Here is a 15,498-nt window from a genome sequence, read left to right as displayed (position 1 = left end):
TCCTGAAGACAGTCAAGTCTTGAGTCATTGTTGTCAGAGTCTAAGTCGAGTTGCAAGTCTTCTTTGATTATGTCAAATCGAGGCGCAAGTCATCACATTTGGGACTCGAGTCCAAGTCAAGTACAAGTCATGCGACTTGAGTCCCCAACCCTGATATTAAGTGTCTTTAATTACTACGTACTAACTTTTTAATTAATCATTTAATACAATGCACTTATTGTGTACATACATTGTACTTATAGGCTATTTAAAAAAAATACCTGCAGAAAAAGTGTTCTGCAATACAGCCTTAACACAATATGTAGCAGTTATTATGTAAGTACATAGTTAAATACATCTAATATGAAGGATGACCAAAGGGGTGAAAAAAGGTTCTTCAGATTATTAAAATGAAAATTTCAAAGTCAACCTCAATGTCATTTTTAGTATACATTGCATGGCAATGAATAAAAAAGAAACAATTACTTCAGGATAAACAGGGAAAACGTAGTAGACAGTCCCAACGACTAGTAAATACAGAATAAATAAATAGGTAAATAAAAATAAATTGGCATCATGGCGCAAAAAGCCCTTTTGAAACCTTTATTTTTAACAGTTAGATATAGGAAAAGTATACAGGAAGCCAAGGCTAGTGTTTAGAGGAAAAAGTCCAACTACACGTGTGTATAAAAAATAGTTCAAAACCCTCTTAAATATTTATTACCCTCTAAATCAGGTAAAATTATTATTATTATTGTGAATTCTGTCCTCCAGACTAACATTTCATATTTTTGTTATAGCTGCTAGGTAAACAAGTGAACACAATAAATCATACTGGCATATACTCAGGCAAGAGTCAACTATATTATGATGATAGATTTTAACCAAAATGTTGAATTGTGCTGTCAGGATTTTTTTTTATTTATATATATTTTTTTTTATATAAATGTCAGGTCAGGGCAAGTTGTCACATGCATTTTAATTGTAAATGTATATACCTTTATATAACCTTTAGGCTACATTTTTGCTGCCTCATTAATTGGTTTCTGTTTTTTTAATTGCTTTTTAACATCTTGCTGAAAAGTCAATAATATTCACAGTGGCATGCCAGGCTATTGAGGCATGTCCTCACAATGTCAACTGTGTTTAATGATCTGTATCTTTTTTCCAGGGTGATAACAGTGGACACGGTCAATATCTTTTGGTAGCCAAGACTTTAAGTTCTAAGAAATTCGATTTTAAAAATAAACCTACCCTGACAAATGCTGTGGAATCAGTTGAAATACCCTGGAAACGTTCCACTGTATGCGTGATGATGTGACATTTCTCGTACTCTCGTGAATAGATCAGCGCCACCTGGTGGAGTAAAGTAGCGAGAAACTGAGTTCATGTCAATGGATACAATTCAGTTTGGACGCATTATTTACTTTCATACAAGTAATTTAACTGTTTATGTTTTAACACAGTCCTCAGTTCTATAGCAAAAATATCACACAGTCCATTTAACCCCACATAAGCAAATATAAGCAAAATAACTTAATTAGATATAGAATAGATAAATACTCCTTTTAAAAGGTTAGATTTTCTTCCCAAATAAATTTCTTCAGACATTTTAAACCAACTACTACTCGACTATTACTATGTCAGGGTCAAAAAAAAAAAATTACTGTCATTTTATTTAATTAATTTATTTTCATTAAACATGAAAAGTTTTTATGAAAAGTTGGTAAAACTATGTTGTCCACAAAAATTAACGCACAGGTCACTGAATAGGTTTTGAAACACTCTTCTTACACTTAATGACAACTAGACAGAAGTTCTATAGATTTTTCTGCCAATTACATTAGCAGTAGCTCTGGAGATCAAGCTCTTTTAAATGTCAGTGAACTTTCTCTCTGACCTGTTTGTGCGAGCTGTCACTTTTTATCTGCATGCATGGTTCTTTTTCTCAAACTTCTTTAAAGGCCCAAGTCAGTGGGAAGGTCAAAACGAGTGAACTGTGAGCTGTTATTCATCCGTGTGTGTGTAATGAACAATGTGCAATGGCATGAAGCTGAAATCTACAAAGTATGGTCTTTACGATGCAATGGGTACAATATAAGAAACAAAATTAATCTTTGGGTAGCCTTCCTTTATATCCCAGGTGTTGATTCTGGGGATGAAACAAATTTATTAAAACTTTATTTATTTTGTTTTGTAAATATGACTTTTTACATGTCTTGCATAATTTGTATGTATTGTTTGACCCCCTTAAACCTTAAAACAACAACAACAACAACAACAACAACAACAACAACAACAACAACATGCCATTACATGATATAAATATTGCCTAAAATTTTTTTTTTCAAACATTTCCACCACAATGAACACCTGATTGTGATGTAGAATTATTTTTTTTCTAATTAAATGGTCTTTTTATAGGGATAGTTCACCCAAAAATGAAAACTGTTTTATTACCGACATTCTTCAAAATATCTTCTTTTGTGGAGATGATCGTGGACTTCAGGAGGAACAGCTCAGCACTCCCCCCACTCACCATCATGAACAGCACTGTGGAAGCAGTGGAGTCATTCAGGTTCCTGGGCACTACCATCTCTCAGGATCTGAAGTGGGACAATCACATTGACTGCATTGTAAAAAAAGCCCAGCATAGACTGTACTTCATTCGCCAGCTGAGGAAGTTCAACTTGCCACAGGAGCTGCTGATTCAGTTCTACTCAGCCGTCATCGAGTCTGTCTTATGCACATCCATCACTGTCTGGTTTGGTTCAGCTACCAAATCAAACATCAGGAGACTACAACGGACAGTCCGGACTGCGGAGAGGATCATTGGTGCCCCCCTGCCATACCTCCAGGACCTGTACTCTTCCAGAGTGAGGAAGAGAGCAGGTAAAATCATCACAGACTCCACTCACCCTGGACACCACCTGTTTGAACTGTTACCGTCAAGACGGAGACTCAGATCACTGGCCACAAGAACATCTCGGCACAGGAACAGTTTCTTCCCACAGGCCATTTCCCTTCTGAACAGTTAACACACCTCCCAAGGCATACGCCTTTAAGTGCAATACTCCCACTGTTTAGTGCAATATCCTACAACTCAGGTGATACTTATATTTAGATGTATTTTTTATAATATTCAAAACACTGTAAATATGTTCATAATCTGTAAATCTGGAAATGTCTATTCTGACTAAACCTAACTGTGATACTTTTTATTATCATATATTTATATTTTTATTCTTTATTCTTATAATTTGTAGTATTATGTTTCAAGTTTCTTGTTGCATTTGTATAGTCCACTGGAAGCCTCAGCACCAAAACAAATTCCTTGTGTGTGCAAGCACACTTGGCAATAAAGCTCTTTCTGAATCTACATAATTCATTTAGCCTACAATTTAGCAACAATAGACCTAAAGCAAACAACAGATGACGAGACTTTTCCTGAAATATTGAACTTCGCGTTCCAAAAGGTCCCTATTTGAACAGATACGAGTGTAAATAATATTTTCCCTATTTTAAAACGCATCACATTGTTGTTGTTGTTGTTTTTCCAATGTAATAGCTCTGAAAGTTTCCAGTAGTATGACTATTTAGGTGTTAATCATTTCACAGCCCACGTGATTCCTTTCTGCTGGCCAGGAAAGACCACAGTAGTTTGTCAATATGGGCTAATATATGCTGAAAATCTATTTTATAAATATTGAAAGAGAAGATTAACATTAACGAATAGCATTTTTAGTGTACAAATATGTACAGACAAAAGAGGCATTTTCAGTGGCATTTTTTAAAATGTTTGTGTTCAAGCAACGCTTATGAAACTTATGAAATATGAAATAGCATGTATGACTTGCATTGCACGCCCTATGCAATAGGTGGCGACAGATTATACTTTCAAGAGACTGAGACGCCCGCGAAGAAGAGTAGTTGTGTTGTTAGTGGAAAAATGGCGTCGTCCATGGGCGGAATGTTTACTGGTCAGCAGCCGTCTGGATCTCATCCACCTACAGGTCCAGGGGGTCCAGGTCAGCCAGGGCTTCTCACAGGCCCTCCCGGTAATAGAGGGACAAATAACACTTTAGTAGATGAGCTGGAAGCTTCTTTCGAGGTGAGATCAAGAAAACTGCTGCCACAGTGAAAGTTTCTGTGCAATTATACTAAAAGTGACTGTTTGTAGATAAATTGTAAACTGATTATGCACTCATTGAATATTGTTTTTTATATTTAATATGATTATATTCTTGTTTTATATGTAATATGTAATTGCAAGTTTAATGCATTTAGTAGAAATTAATTTTTTGCTGAATTGTAGATCGAAACAGTGTAATTATTTTCAGTGGAGTTATTATATTCCTGTCAGTGTAGTAATATAACCGATACTGTTATTAATTTATATTTTTGCTTTAAAAATGTTCTTTAATGTTTTTATTTCTCCCAGGCGTGTTTTGCATCTCTTGTCAGTCAAGACTATGTAAATGGAACCGACCAGGAAGAAATTCGGACTGGTAAAAATGTTTTGTATTCTTCTGTTGTTTCTTATAAAAATGACTGTAACTGCTATGCTATCAAATGGTAATTCCAGGGAATTTTAATAAATATTTATTTCTGAAGGATTACCATATTTATATATACCATACTACAAGCTGCTTCAAAGAATTCCATGATATTTCCATAGTGCCATGTCCAAAGCATAATATAATATAATGGTACCGTTTTGTACATTATCAAAACTTAGCAGATTCTAACATTATTTTAAAATGCATACATATATTAATTTTAAGACACAACACCACAGATGAACAGGGAAAAATTATTACTAATAGATAACACCATACTTTCCCAATTGATTTATCACAGTACATTAATACCGTTGTGTATTGCAAGTTTTCTGAAATATTACTTAGAATAATAATAATAGAATAATAAACACACTGAACTGAAGTGGAGATTTGTCTCAATGAGAAAATCTACAGATGCAAATAGATAGTGTAATTTGGATGTTGTCTTTCTGCTTTTCTGAAAGCAGACATGTTATGAAAGCAGAATAGCCCAAAATCTTTTTTTTAAAAAGACCAGTGGATGAAAAAATCAATGGTTTTACCTATAACGTCTGCCATACTGATTTAACCTGTTGTGTATTTCAGGGGTTGATCAGTGTATACAGAAGTTTCTGGATGTGGCCAGGCAGACTGAATGTTTCTTCCTTCAGAAGAGACTACAGCTGTCTGTACAGAAACCAGAACAGGTGGAAAAAGAGGTAAACTTCTATTTTTGCCTTTGAATTCTCTGCAGCATTGATAAAAATCCAACTGTACATTATTTAAACCAATACTACCGTATAACTTTTTACAGTTACATTGTGACATTTGAAACACTGTATACTGTAGTTCAGTGGTTCCCAACCTTTTTCCTTGGGGGCCCCCGGTGTACATATTTAACAATCCGTGACCCCTCCCCCCCGTATATATATATATATATTAATGCTATGCACATAAACACACACACACACACTGTATATAGTAACTAAATTTAGTTTTAAGTTTTTAATGACATTTTATCACATGAATACACAGGAAATGTTCGTTTCAACTTCAATTGTTTCCTTTTAGCCTAATATTTTCATTTTTTCACAACTAGTAAAACGCAGTTGTTTCTCTTTTTCAGGATTTTGTGTATAAACATAGAATACTGAATGTTATGACGTAATGTTAAATATGCACGGATTGAATGTATGTAGCCTACTTACATGCATGCATGCACAGATCCTTATTTTTTACAAGGCTAATCATAACGTCAGCGTAAACACATAACGCTAATGTCCACCTTGGGCTTGCATGCCTTTGACTAGTGATGGAATGTCAGGTGTAATGCCAGTCTAAAATCGCTGTGAACTTCCAGTCTGTTGCGTGACTTTGTTTTTATAGCCACAAGGGCACTGAAGGCTGTCTCAGAGAGGTAGGTGGTACTGAAAGGAAGAATGATCTTTGTAATGGCATAGTTTGCGAGTTTAGGTGCGACAACAGGTCCCCTGGCTATCCAAAGCCTTTTGAATCCATTCTCCTGGAAGTACTTTTTTGACAGTGAATCAGTTTGTAGTTCAGCGAGCTCATCTTCACAGCCAAGATATTCCACATCTTCCAGCCTGGCTGTGAATGGATCCATAACCCACGACTCCTTGGATAATGTGTCAACATCCGCAAAGCGGGACTTTAATTCCTCCTGTAGCGAAGTCATGTGACGGCAAAACTCGACGCGCAAAGATGCACTCACGGTACCCCCAGAATGTTGAAGCAGCAGTGGAAAATGTTGTAAATGCCCCTGTGACATTTTTCCAGCCCTGTACTCCAGCTTGCGCATAAAAGCATCGATTGCTTCTTTGCACTCCAAGATGTTTGACTCAGAGCCCTGCAGTCTCTTGTTGGTCTCATTGTAAAGAGTGAATATGTCAGCAAGGTATGCGGTTTTGATCCAGAACGCATCAGTCAGCTGCTCCAACAGTGTGTTTTGATTTCGCAGAAATTCCAGGATTTTATCCTGCAGTTCTAGAAAGCACACAAGCACTTTGCCACGCGAAAGCCAGCGCACCTCCGTGTGTAGCAGTAGAGTTTGGTGCGCTTCATCCTCACACAGTTGTGCAAATAATCTCTGGTTGGTAGGGCGAGCTTTAATGAAATTTACGACTTTTACAACTGTTGCCAGTGTGTCACTAAGGTCTCTGGACAGTTTTTTACTGGCAAGTGCCTGGCGATGTATCATACAGTGGAAAATTACACAGTCTGGAGCCTTTTCCATCAAACGGCTGTTAAATCCCTTATTTCTACCCATCATCGCGGCAGCTCCATCCGTGCAGCAAGCGATGATATTTGTGTAGGGCAGATCGTACGATGTGAGGTATGAATCAACAGCCGTAAAAATATCCTGACCTGTAGTTGTTGTGGGTAAATTGGTAGACATAAGTGTGTCCCGTTTCAACTGATCTCCGTCCACATACTGTACATATACGATAAGCACAGACTCTCCCGCTACTGTGGTCGTTTCGTCCAGCTGTATAGCAAATTGGACTTCTCTAAGCTTTTTGTGCAACTGTTTTTTGCAGTTTTCTGCCATTTTATCAATTCTGTCTTTAACAGTGTTGTTAGAAAGTGGGACAGATTTAACCTTTTCAGCTGCTTGCGGGCCACATAGTCCCTCCACTATTTTAATGCAGGCGGGTTTGATTAACTCCTCTCCAATATTATGCGGCTTTTTTGCCTTGGCAATCAACAGCGAACACTCAAAGGAAACTTTAGTGGCCTTCTGTAAATCACTACCTGCTCTTTCGAATACTTTTCTGATGTCTGTCGATCTTTTTGACAGAGCCATGTCTTTTTTTCTCTCTAAGAATTCCTTATCTTTACCGATAGTCTCTGGATGCTTCGTTTCCTGGTGTCTTTTCATCTTGCTTGGTTTCATGCTGTCGTTTGCCAGTTTTTCACCACAAAAGACACATTCTGGCCGAGACTTGTCTTGGCCTTCAATAAAACCAAAATTTATGTAGGTTTTGTCATAGTGTCTTAACTTTTTCTTCGCCTCTGATGAAGAATCACCGCATTTACGTTTCTCTGCCATTTTCCTTTTGATTTTGCCCTTACTATGACAAGCACATTGGGCAAGTGACGGTGTGCGTGCAAAATTTAAATTATTTTATATAAGAGATAATTTTTTACTGCCTTATCTTGGCATTGTAAGCATATGATTTTTTTTTTAAACTTTGAAAAAAATATTTTTATATAAAATTATTAGTGGAACATTTTATGCATCTTTATTCACCTCAAAGCATATCCACTCCCGCGCCCCCCCTGTGAACTCTGGCGCCCCCCAGGTTGGGAACCAATGCTGTAGTTGATATAAATGTGCGGTTTGGTCTTTCAGGATGCATCAGAACTGAAGAATGAACTCCAGAGGAAGGAGATGCTGATTCAGAAACATCTCGCTAAGATCCATCATTGGCAGCAGGTGTTGGAGGACATCAACGTCCAGCACAAGAAGCCCACAGAACTGCCACAGGGTCCACTGGCCTTCCTGGAGCAGGCATCAGCAAACCTACCCGCTCCCATGAAACCAAACTGATGCATGTAGATCCAGAACCCTTTTCAGACTGTGTTCCAGGGACCACTTCCTCTCTCCACCCAGAAAATTGGACAATAATGCCTTGTTGTAGAATCTATTAAGAGATGTGTGATGTGAAAACATGTTTCAAGAGCTACTAAAGGACGTTACTGCCTCTTATCTCTCATGAGGGGCTTGTAAGTCTGCCAGTAGGTGGTCATTTTAAACTACTCTAGAGTCTTTAATATTTAGTCATGAGCATACTTAAGAATTAATTTACTGACAAGTTAATTTTAAGTACAGGTGTCATGTAGAGGAACTCTATTGACGAGAAAGGGCTTTAGTTGGAGAGAATTAATTGGGCTAAAACTTTTTTTTTTTTTGAAATTGTTCTTATTTTATTAAAACACCTTTTTTACAATTTAAAATAAACATGTTTTGTCAAGTGAAAATGTAAATTCTCTTTAGTCTTCCTGTATTTCCTGGCATGGCAGTCCAGCACTGTGCCTCCCTGGAATATTGCTTTTCCCCCCCTCCCTTTATAACATACTATATCAAAATAAGGAGACCCACATATCCAGTAACATCGCATTTGAATATTTATTTCCCTTTTAGTAAAGTAAAAAAAAAAAAAAACCTAAGGCCTTTGACACATTTTGGCAACATTAAAACAAATCAGCCATCAATTAATCCTTAAGTGGTTAACCTGTAAATGACATGCTAAAATTTCACATTCTTTCATAAACTCAAAAAGAAATTAGATTTTTTTTAAATAAATGACTTAGAAATTATATAAAAGAAAACAAAGCCTACTTTTTAGACCATGAAGATTTTTACATGGTGATTAATTACATTTTACCCCAATATTTGAATATAATTTAATTGCGAATGCAAAAAAAAAAAGGATGTGGAAACTTTGCTTAATTACATAAAAATAGTCACCGCCTTTTTAGAATGTGCTTTAAAATAGGCTTTGTTGTCTATTGTCTTTATGCTATATAATTCCTGCTTTTATCCTGTGCAGTCAGATCCATCAATATAATAAAAAGCAACCATTACATGTGCAAACATACAGTGAAATGAGGTCCATTATAGTGTAAACATGACTTAAAAGTGTGTTAATTCAAATAGAAGTAAAATATAGTGAGAAATAATTGTGTAACTTCCCAAAAACATTAACATAACATCTGTACAAATATTGCTGTAACATTTCAAGTATTTTAGGACCATCTCCCTACCTAATATAGATTATATTTCTTCTCAATTTTGATCAGGTTGTTGTAGCTGCGTAGCCTGTATAAAACGCATAATAAATCTCTAATTTGCAGTATTCAAAATATTTAAAGCCGCAGTGATTTAAAAAATATATATATAATGTTAAAGCGCTCCACCGAAGACTCTGTTTTGTACATTTCTTGCTCTTATCTTAAAAGGTTTACACCTTTGAGAACGCAGTCAATAATGCCCCAGATAGAACAAGACAGAAAGCAACGATGAGGACAATGTAATTTCGCCAACCCTGAGGGAAAGAGGAAGAGATGGGGAGTTCAATGCAATATAAAAGCAATAGACCGCCGGAGCAGAACTCATATACCAAACACACAAGTATTTACCTTCACTTCTTTAAACACTACAACACCCCAAAGAGCTGCAATCAGTCCAGGAACCTGAAATGGAGCATTCAATTTCAACGTTAACATTAAAATACAAATGTAAATAGTACAAAAAAATCCTTCTGAGATCTGTCACTCACTGTGGTGATAATAGGGAAGCTCACTACAGCACTGAGATAGTGGTTGGCCAGGAACCAGCAGCACGTGGCCACACCCCACATGATGCCAGAAAGGAATCCTACACGGGAAAAAACATCATTCTATACAAAATAACATCAGACGTATGCGGAGTAAAGATGATAAACAATTCAAAAGGAAGTGAAAATGAAACTGAAGTGATGGCGTTTACCTGGCAGCACTGCTTTTGGAAAAACTTGTGGTTTGTTTTTTTTGATGGCACAGTACAGGAGGAAATACACTGTACTAGTGAGGAAAATCCCACTATATTGTGCAAAGACGTAATCCAGATCTACACAAACAAAATGCATTATAGTTCATATTTAAGAATTCAGCCAATTCATATCATGAGGTATTCTGGATTTACCAAACTGGCTAGCCCCACTGTACTGGCTTTTTGGATCATCTGCATGATTTTTAATGTATAGAACTGGAACAAATGATGACCCGTACAGCACTCCAGCGACGACAGCAAGAAACGTTCCACTGAAAGACATAACATTCAACATTCGTTTACGAATGTATTATTCTTATTAGATACATTATGAGCATGCAGAGACTCTAATAATTTAATTAGAATTTGATTGCGGTTGATACTATTAGTCCAAAAAGTACATTTACATTTTGATTGTGTACATCTACATGCTGATGCTATATAATGTAAATTAAATTATTAATCCAATATGCAAGATAGAAGTGTGATGTTGTGTACATACACAAGACGTTTGGTGCGTGGTCTTAATGCATCCACCCAGGAATCATCTGTTGCCATCACAGTTTCTGAGTTCACTGCCTTCGGATTAAATTGATCAAATCATTTAACTGAATAATTTAAAAATGCAATATTTAAAAATGTACGAAGCCTCTAAAGGGACAACATGGTGATGGAAAATTATGAAATTGGAGGGGGAAGTTCATTTTTTTTTGACACTTTTCTATTACTCCGAGAACAAAGAACGGGTTTACTAGCGAACGCAAAAATCAATTAAAATGCTTTTGGGTTCTTTTTCCCTGAGACACTTTGTGTTGCAAAAAGATTGCGCTCTCCGAGAAACTTTGCATTTGCTCGGAAAAAAAACAGATTACAGGCAAACGCAAAGTTTCTCTGGGAAATGCAAAAGTCTTCCATTTAATATTTTTGTCCACCACCATGTTCCCTTAGGGGCTCCATAAAAATGTCACAATTCCAAATGTATGTCAACATACGTGGTCTATTAGTAAAGGCGTTTCTTCAGATGTTGATGACCTTTGAACATCAGTCTTCACGAAAAAAAAAACAATGGCACTGTAAACATACAAAATTAAAAGGATTAAAAAGGGGGAGGAAAAAAAGAGAACATACATTATTTAAAATAATAAGACTTAAAAGTAACATCACATTCTATTGCATTCAAAAAGAAAATAAATAATATGAATGCATCACATTTACCTAATTAAACAAAGACCTGCTCCACAGGAGTTCAGCACTGGTTTGGAAACAGTCTCAGCACCAATACCAAACCAGCCAAACCTAAAATCAGCAGCAAGAGTCAGTGTATGATAAAGAAGAATATAAAGTTCCTTATTTGGATCCTGAAAGCAGATTCTACTTACCGTGAGCTAGCCCAACCCAAGAGCAAATTAAATGAAGCCCATATAAGAAGACCAAGACCAAGCCCAATAGTCTTTACGATGGGAACTACAGTTATATTACCTATAGAGAAAACACGTAAACATTGACACAAACATGTGACAGAACTGAATCATCACTGAAAAACAAAACAAAATTTTTTTTCAAATATGACAAGTAAAACTTGTTGGTGTATGTAATCACACAATCTATATCTCAAGCAGTGATGATCAAATGCTAAATTATACAAGCATAATAAATAATTAGATGTTACCAGTAGCCCAGATGGCTCCTCCCACCATAACAAGAGGCCAAAATTTTGGACTGTTCAGAATGATGTTCACCACTAAGGAGACTGTCCATATAGCAGCACATAAAATCCACTGGAAAAACATACCTGCACAGTAGGGTGAACAGAAAATAAATGAAATATTATTGAGCACACTTTCTCTCTTCAGTGTGTTTTCAAAGCAGTATAGCCTATTATATATTTTTATATTTATTTCAACAAAAAGAAAAAAGATATTCTATGTCCTCTATAGGGATATCGAGACCCAGTAATAATTTTAGCTGCCGAATTTCCCATACTTTTTGATAATAATTGGTTCCATTTTTTTTTATTTATTTTTTTTAACGGGAACCATATTAATTAATGTAACGTTCTGTGTTTGCTGGGGTTTGATGTGTTCTGAACTGTTGGGGTCTTGTGGAATCACTACAGGTGAACCGCTTAAATGATCTATCTATCAGTGGTATTACTCTGTTACAACATTGTTTGCTCCCAGAGGACTCCCAGAGTCCCTAGAATCAACACTGAAAACTCTACTGAATTTGCCTAAAGTCCTTCAGTTACTTAGCAATATTAGCTAATAATACTATTACAACATTTCGATGGAAAAAAATAGACAATTCTGTCATTATTAATTCACCCTTACGTTGTGTTAAACCTGTCTTTCAATCAAACACAAAAATAGATTGTTAGGGAATGACAGCCTCATTTACCACTTTTATTGCATCTTTTTTTTCCACACAATGAAAGTGTGAAACAAGAAAGAACAAACAAACTCAGATAGGTTTGATAATGAGGGGGAGTAAAAGGAAATAGACTTTAAAATGTTGTCAAAACATCACTTGAAAGTATTTCTGTTGACATTTAGTACCATAAATATGTACAGTGAAATAAAGAAAATTCAGTTGAGAATCAATAGGCAAACACATCAACAGGAAGGCAAATATAGTTTACGCACAATAAAGTGTAAAAAATAAGAAAAGCTTGACTAACCATCACCAGTATCTATCTTTTTCACTGGTACGAAGTTGCTCCCGAAAAAGACAGCGGCAACGGCGCAGGATATGAATCCATAAGTCAGATCAGACGAGTTGGTGCTGTTGGGCTCTTGCTGAAGGTGCACGGACGCGTCTGACAGCCCCTCTATTTCAGTTACATTACACTGTGTTTTACTCATTACATTTATCAGTTATTCAATGCATAAATTACTTGTGTATTCTCTACCTGTGTCAAAGTGTTGCGCGGCCCCGGTGCAGAGCGCGCAGAAGAGCGAAATGATTAGCGCAGCCACGCAAGGATTCATGTTCATGTTTTCACACGCAACAGCCTTCAAGCAACTTACAAATATTCATAAAACTACTTTCATGAGGAGATTGCTGGAATAATGTATTCCAAGCGAGAGCAGCTCAATGAATAAACGTGTGACTTCCGTGTCAGCTGACAGTCATGATCACATGATTGTAGACGCATCTTGGGTACGCGTGGATGAACAACACACATTTGAATATGATGATTACTGACAATTTCACTGTTCTGTGGGTAGCGTGATTTGCTGATGGACGGTGGTTTGAAAAGGAGTGAAAAATAACTTTTGTTTTTTAGTTTATTGCCGATTGTACAGATAACAAATTGTGTTTGAGATAGCATATGTTCTTTTGAACTGTGTGGTTTAGTACAATGAACAGATTTTAGAAGGGGAACTGAATTATCGTAAAAATTAAGTCCCATGAATTATAAAACAACAACAACAACAACAACAACAACAACAACAACAACAACAACAACAACTGAAGCTCAGAACTATAACACTTTGATGTACCATTACCAGATCAATTGTTTCAGTATTGCAGGTGAGAAAATAAATTATTCAAGTTGTCCTTTTTCTGAGTTTCATACAATTTCTGATTGTATTATCATTAGGCTATCATCTTTCATTCATTTCATATCATTATAATATGCATCAAGACAAACGGCAAGGTTTCATTGCATGAACAAAAACATCTAGGCTACTCGCTGTAAAACAAAAAAACTTCATGGAATTTTAAAGAAAACATGAGCTCATGAAATACAGCCTTTTCCTGTTAATAACTAAGTATGAGAATATTAGTGATTATGTTATTATTATATAGTGCCCTATGTTATTTTAGATAACAACCCGCATATGCGATGGACATCAGTTATGCTCATTTTAGGTAGCCTAGCTCCTTTGAAGGCATTTAGAGTAAAACAGCTTATTAACAAAGCACATACAAAAAGAGCTGAAACTGGAAGCAATGCAAGCTGTTTAACCGAATGGATGCGTGTAGGGAACGGGCATAACGTCTTGGTTACTTTGTGTCGATGTAGTGACACTAGGGGTCGCCCTTGTGACCCACAAAAACCTCTGATACTTCAATAAAGGCCAGTGAAATTGGCATGTGGAATTTGCATGCCACTCCCACGGGCATATAAAAGTAAGGGGCTTGCTCCACTCATTCAGATTTGAGCTGAGGAGCAGACGGTGTCCAGGCCATTTCAGCAGGTAGTTTAGTGTTTTGGCAGGAGGGACACAATGTCTTCACTCCATCAGAGAATGGAGGTTACAATAACTGATGTTCTATCTGTCACTCACTCAGTCTATGTAGCCTACTAGTGTGTCACTATGGTCCTTATACTAAACGCCACAAGCAGCTGATCTGTGTTAAGAGGCCCAGCAGTGCAGATGCAGGCAGGCTGCTGCGTGTAAGTAACGTGCACTGACTCATGCCACAGTAACCTTCCCAATGCCCCAATAAGTTGCCGTAGTCCCCCATACCACAGGGGGCGGAAAGGACTGTACTTACAGTGTTGGGGAGTAACGGAATACATGTACCGGCGTTACATATTCAGAATACAAATTATGAGTAACTGTAGTTACAATTTAAATAGTTGGTATTTAGAATACAGTTACATTGTTGAGATCAATGGATTACATGACGATACTTTTCTGTTTCATGAGTTTATTCACTCTCCAAATAAATTAAGGCAACTCCATGCATTTCCCAGAAGCCCCAATATGAAAACGAAAAAATGAGCGGTTTGCGTGATCAGTCACAATGGAGTCTGAAGAGGAGAAGTGGGAGCTAGAGGTAGAGATGGAGCTGGGACAACAGAGCCAGGGCAAGAATGCGTTTCTATCTTGGAAATTCAAACAGCATTTCACATTAAAGAAAGAGAAAGGAGAACAAATGTAACTGTTTATAAGTTATTAGTTGTATCAGGTAGGTACCTAACCTGTAATCATATTATTTATCAGGTATTTTATAGTTGTATCAGGTAGGATACTAGCTACAGGGCTGTAACGATATGCGAAGTGAAACCGAAATCGCGACACTCAGATCCATGAACCTGTGTCTCGTGTGAGAAGGCAGAATTGCGACACACTCCTTCCAACTCCCAGAGTTATCCTTCCCGTCCAGAACCAATGCTAGCACATCTTTAAATTACTATTAGTATTATTTGAAGTTAACATTAGGCTATAAAATACGTAGACCTACACCACAAAACTAGTTGCGGAATAATTATTTAAAATTTAGCAATTGCGTTGGACGTGACATTTGCAGTCAAAACTTGAAATATAAATTCTCAGAAAATGCATTTAATACGAATATATCGAAACGTCTGTTTGTGTATCCATACTCCCTTAATAAAGGAGTCCAGACATTAGAAAAAATCTGTCTACACATGTGTTTTATATTTAATATGAGGGAAATAAACATGCG

The 15,498-nt window shown here is 36.6% G+C and overlaps 2 protein-coding genes across 2 annotated transcripts; one reads left to right on the top strand and one right to left on the bottom strand.

Moving 5' to 3' along the window:
• Nucleotides 1-3,860: 3,860 nt before the first annotated feature.
• On the top strand, nt 3,861-8,522 carry med28 (mediator complex subunit 28). Its single transcript, XM_077204582.1, has 4 exons — nt 3,861-4,090; nt 4,421-4,487; nt 5,127-5,239; nt 7,894-8,522. Exons 1-4 carry the CDS (start codon nt 3,929-3,931, stop codon nt 8,089-8,091), a joined length of 540 nt encoding a protein of 179 aa, XP_077060697.1. The 5' UTR covers nt 3,861-3,928; the 3' UTR covers nt 8,092-8,522.
• Nucleotides 8,523-8,651: 129 nt separating this feature from the next.
• tmem144a (transmembrane protein 144a) lies at nt 8,652-13,224 on the bottom strand. Its single transcript, XM_077204579.1, has 12 exons — nt 12,983-13,224; nt 12,752-12,901; nt 11,744-11,866; nt 11,454-11,553; nt 11,290-11,370; nt 11,067-11,145; nt 10,577-10,653; nt 10,228-10,346; nt 10,033-10,152; nt 9,824-9,921; nt 9,684-9,737; nt 8,652-9,589 (listed from the first exon to the last, which is right to left on the bottom strand). Exons 1-12 carry the CDS (start codon nt 13,065-13,067, stop codon nt 9,506-9,508), a joined length of 1,170 nt encoding a protein of 389 aa, XP_077060694.1. The 5' UTR covers nt 13,068-13,224; the 3' UTR covers nt 8,652-9,505.
• Between the last annotated feature and the right edge of the window lie 2,274 nt (nt 13,225-15,498).

The sequence above is a fragment of the Siphateles boraxobius genome, unplaced genomic scaffold (assembly GCF_051911475.1).
Source record: "Siphateles boraxobius isolate OS27281-9 unplaced genomic scaffold, OSU_SipBor_1 119, whole genome shotgun sequence".
Taxonomy (NCBI): Eukaryota; Metazoa; Chordata; class Actinopteri; order Cypriniformes; family Leuciscidae; genus Siphateles; species Siphateles boraxobius.
The sequence above is the reverse complement of the archived record's forward strand: the minus strand, read 5'-3'. Positions and strand labels throughout refer to the sequence as shown.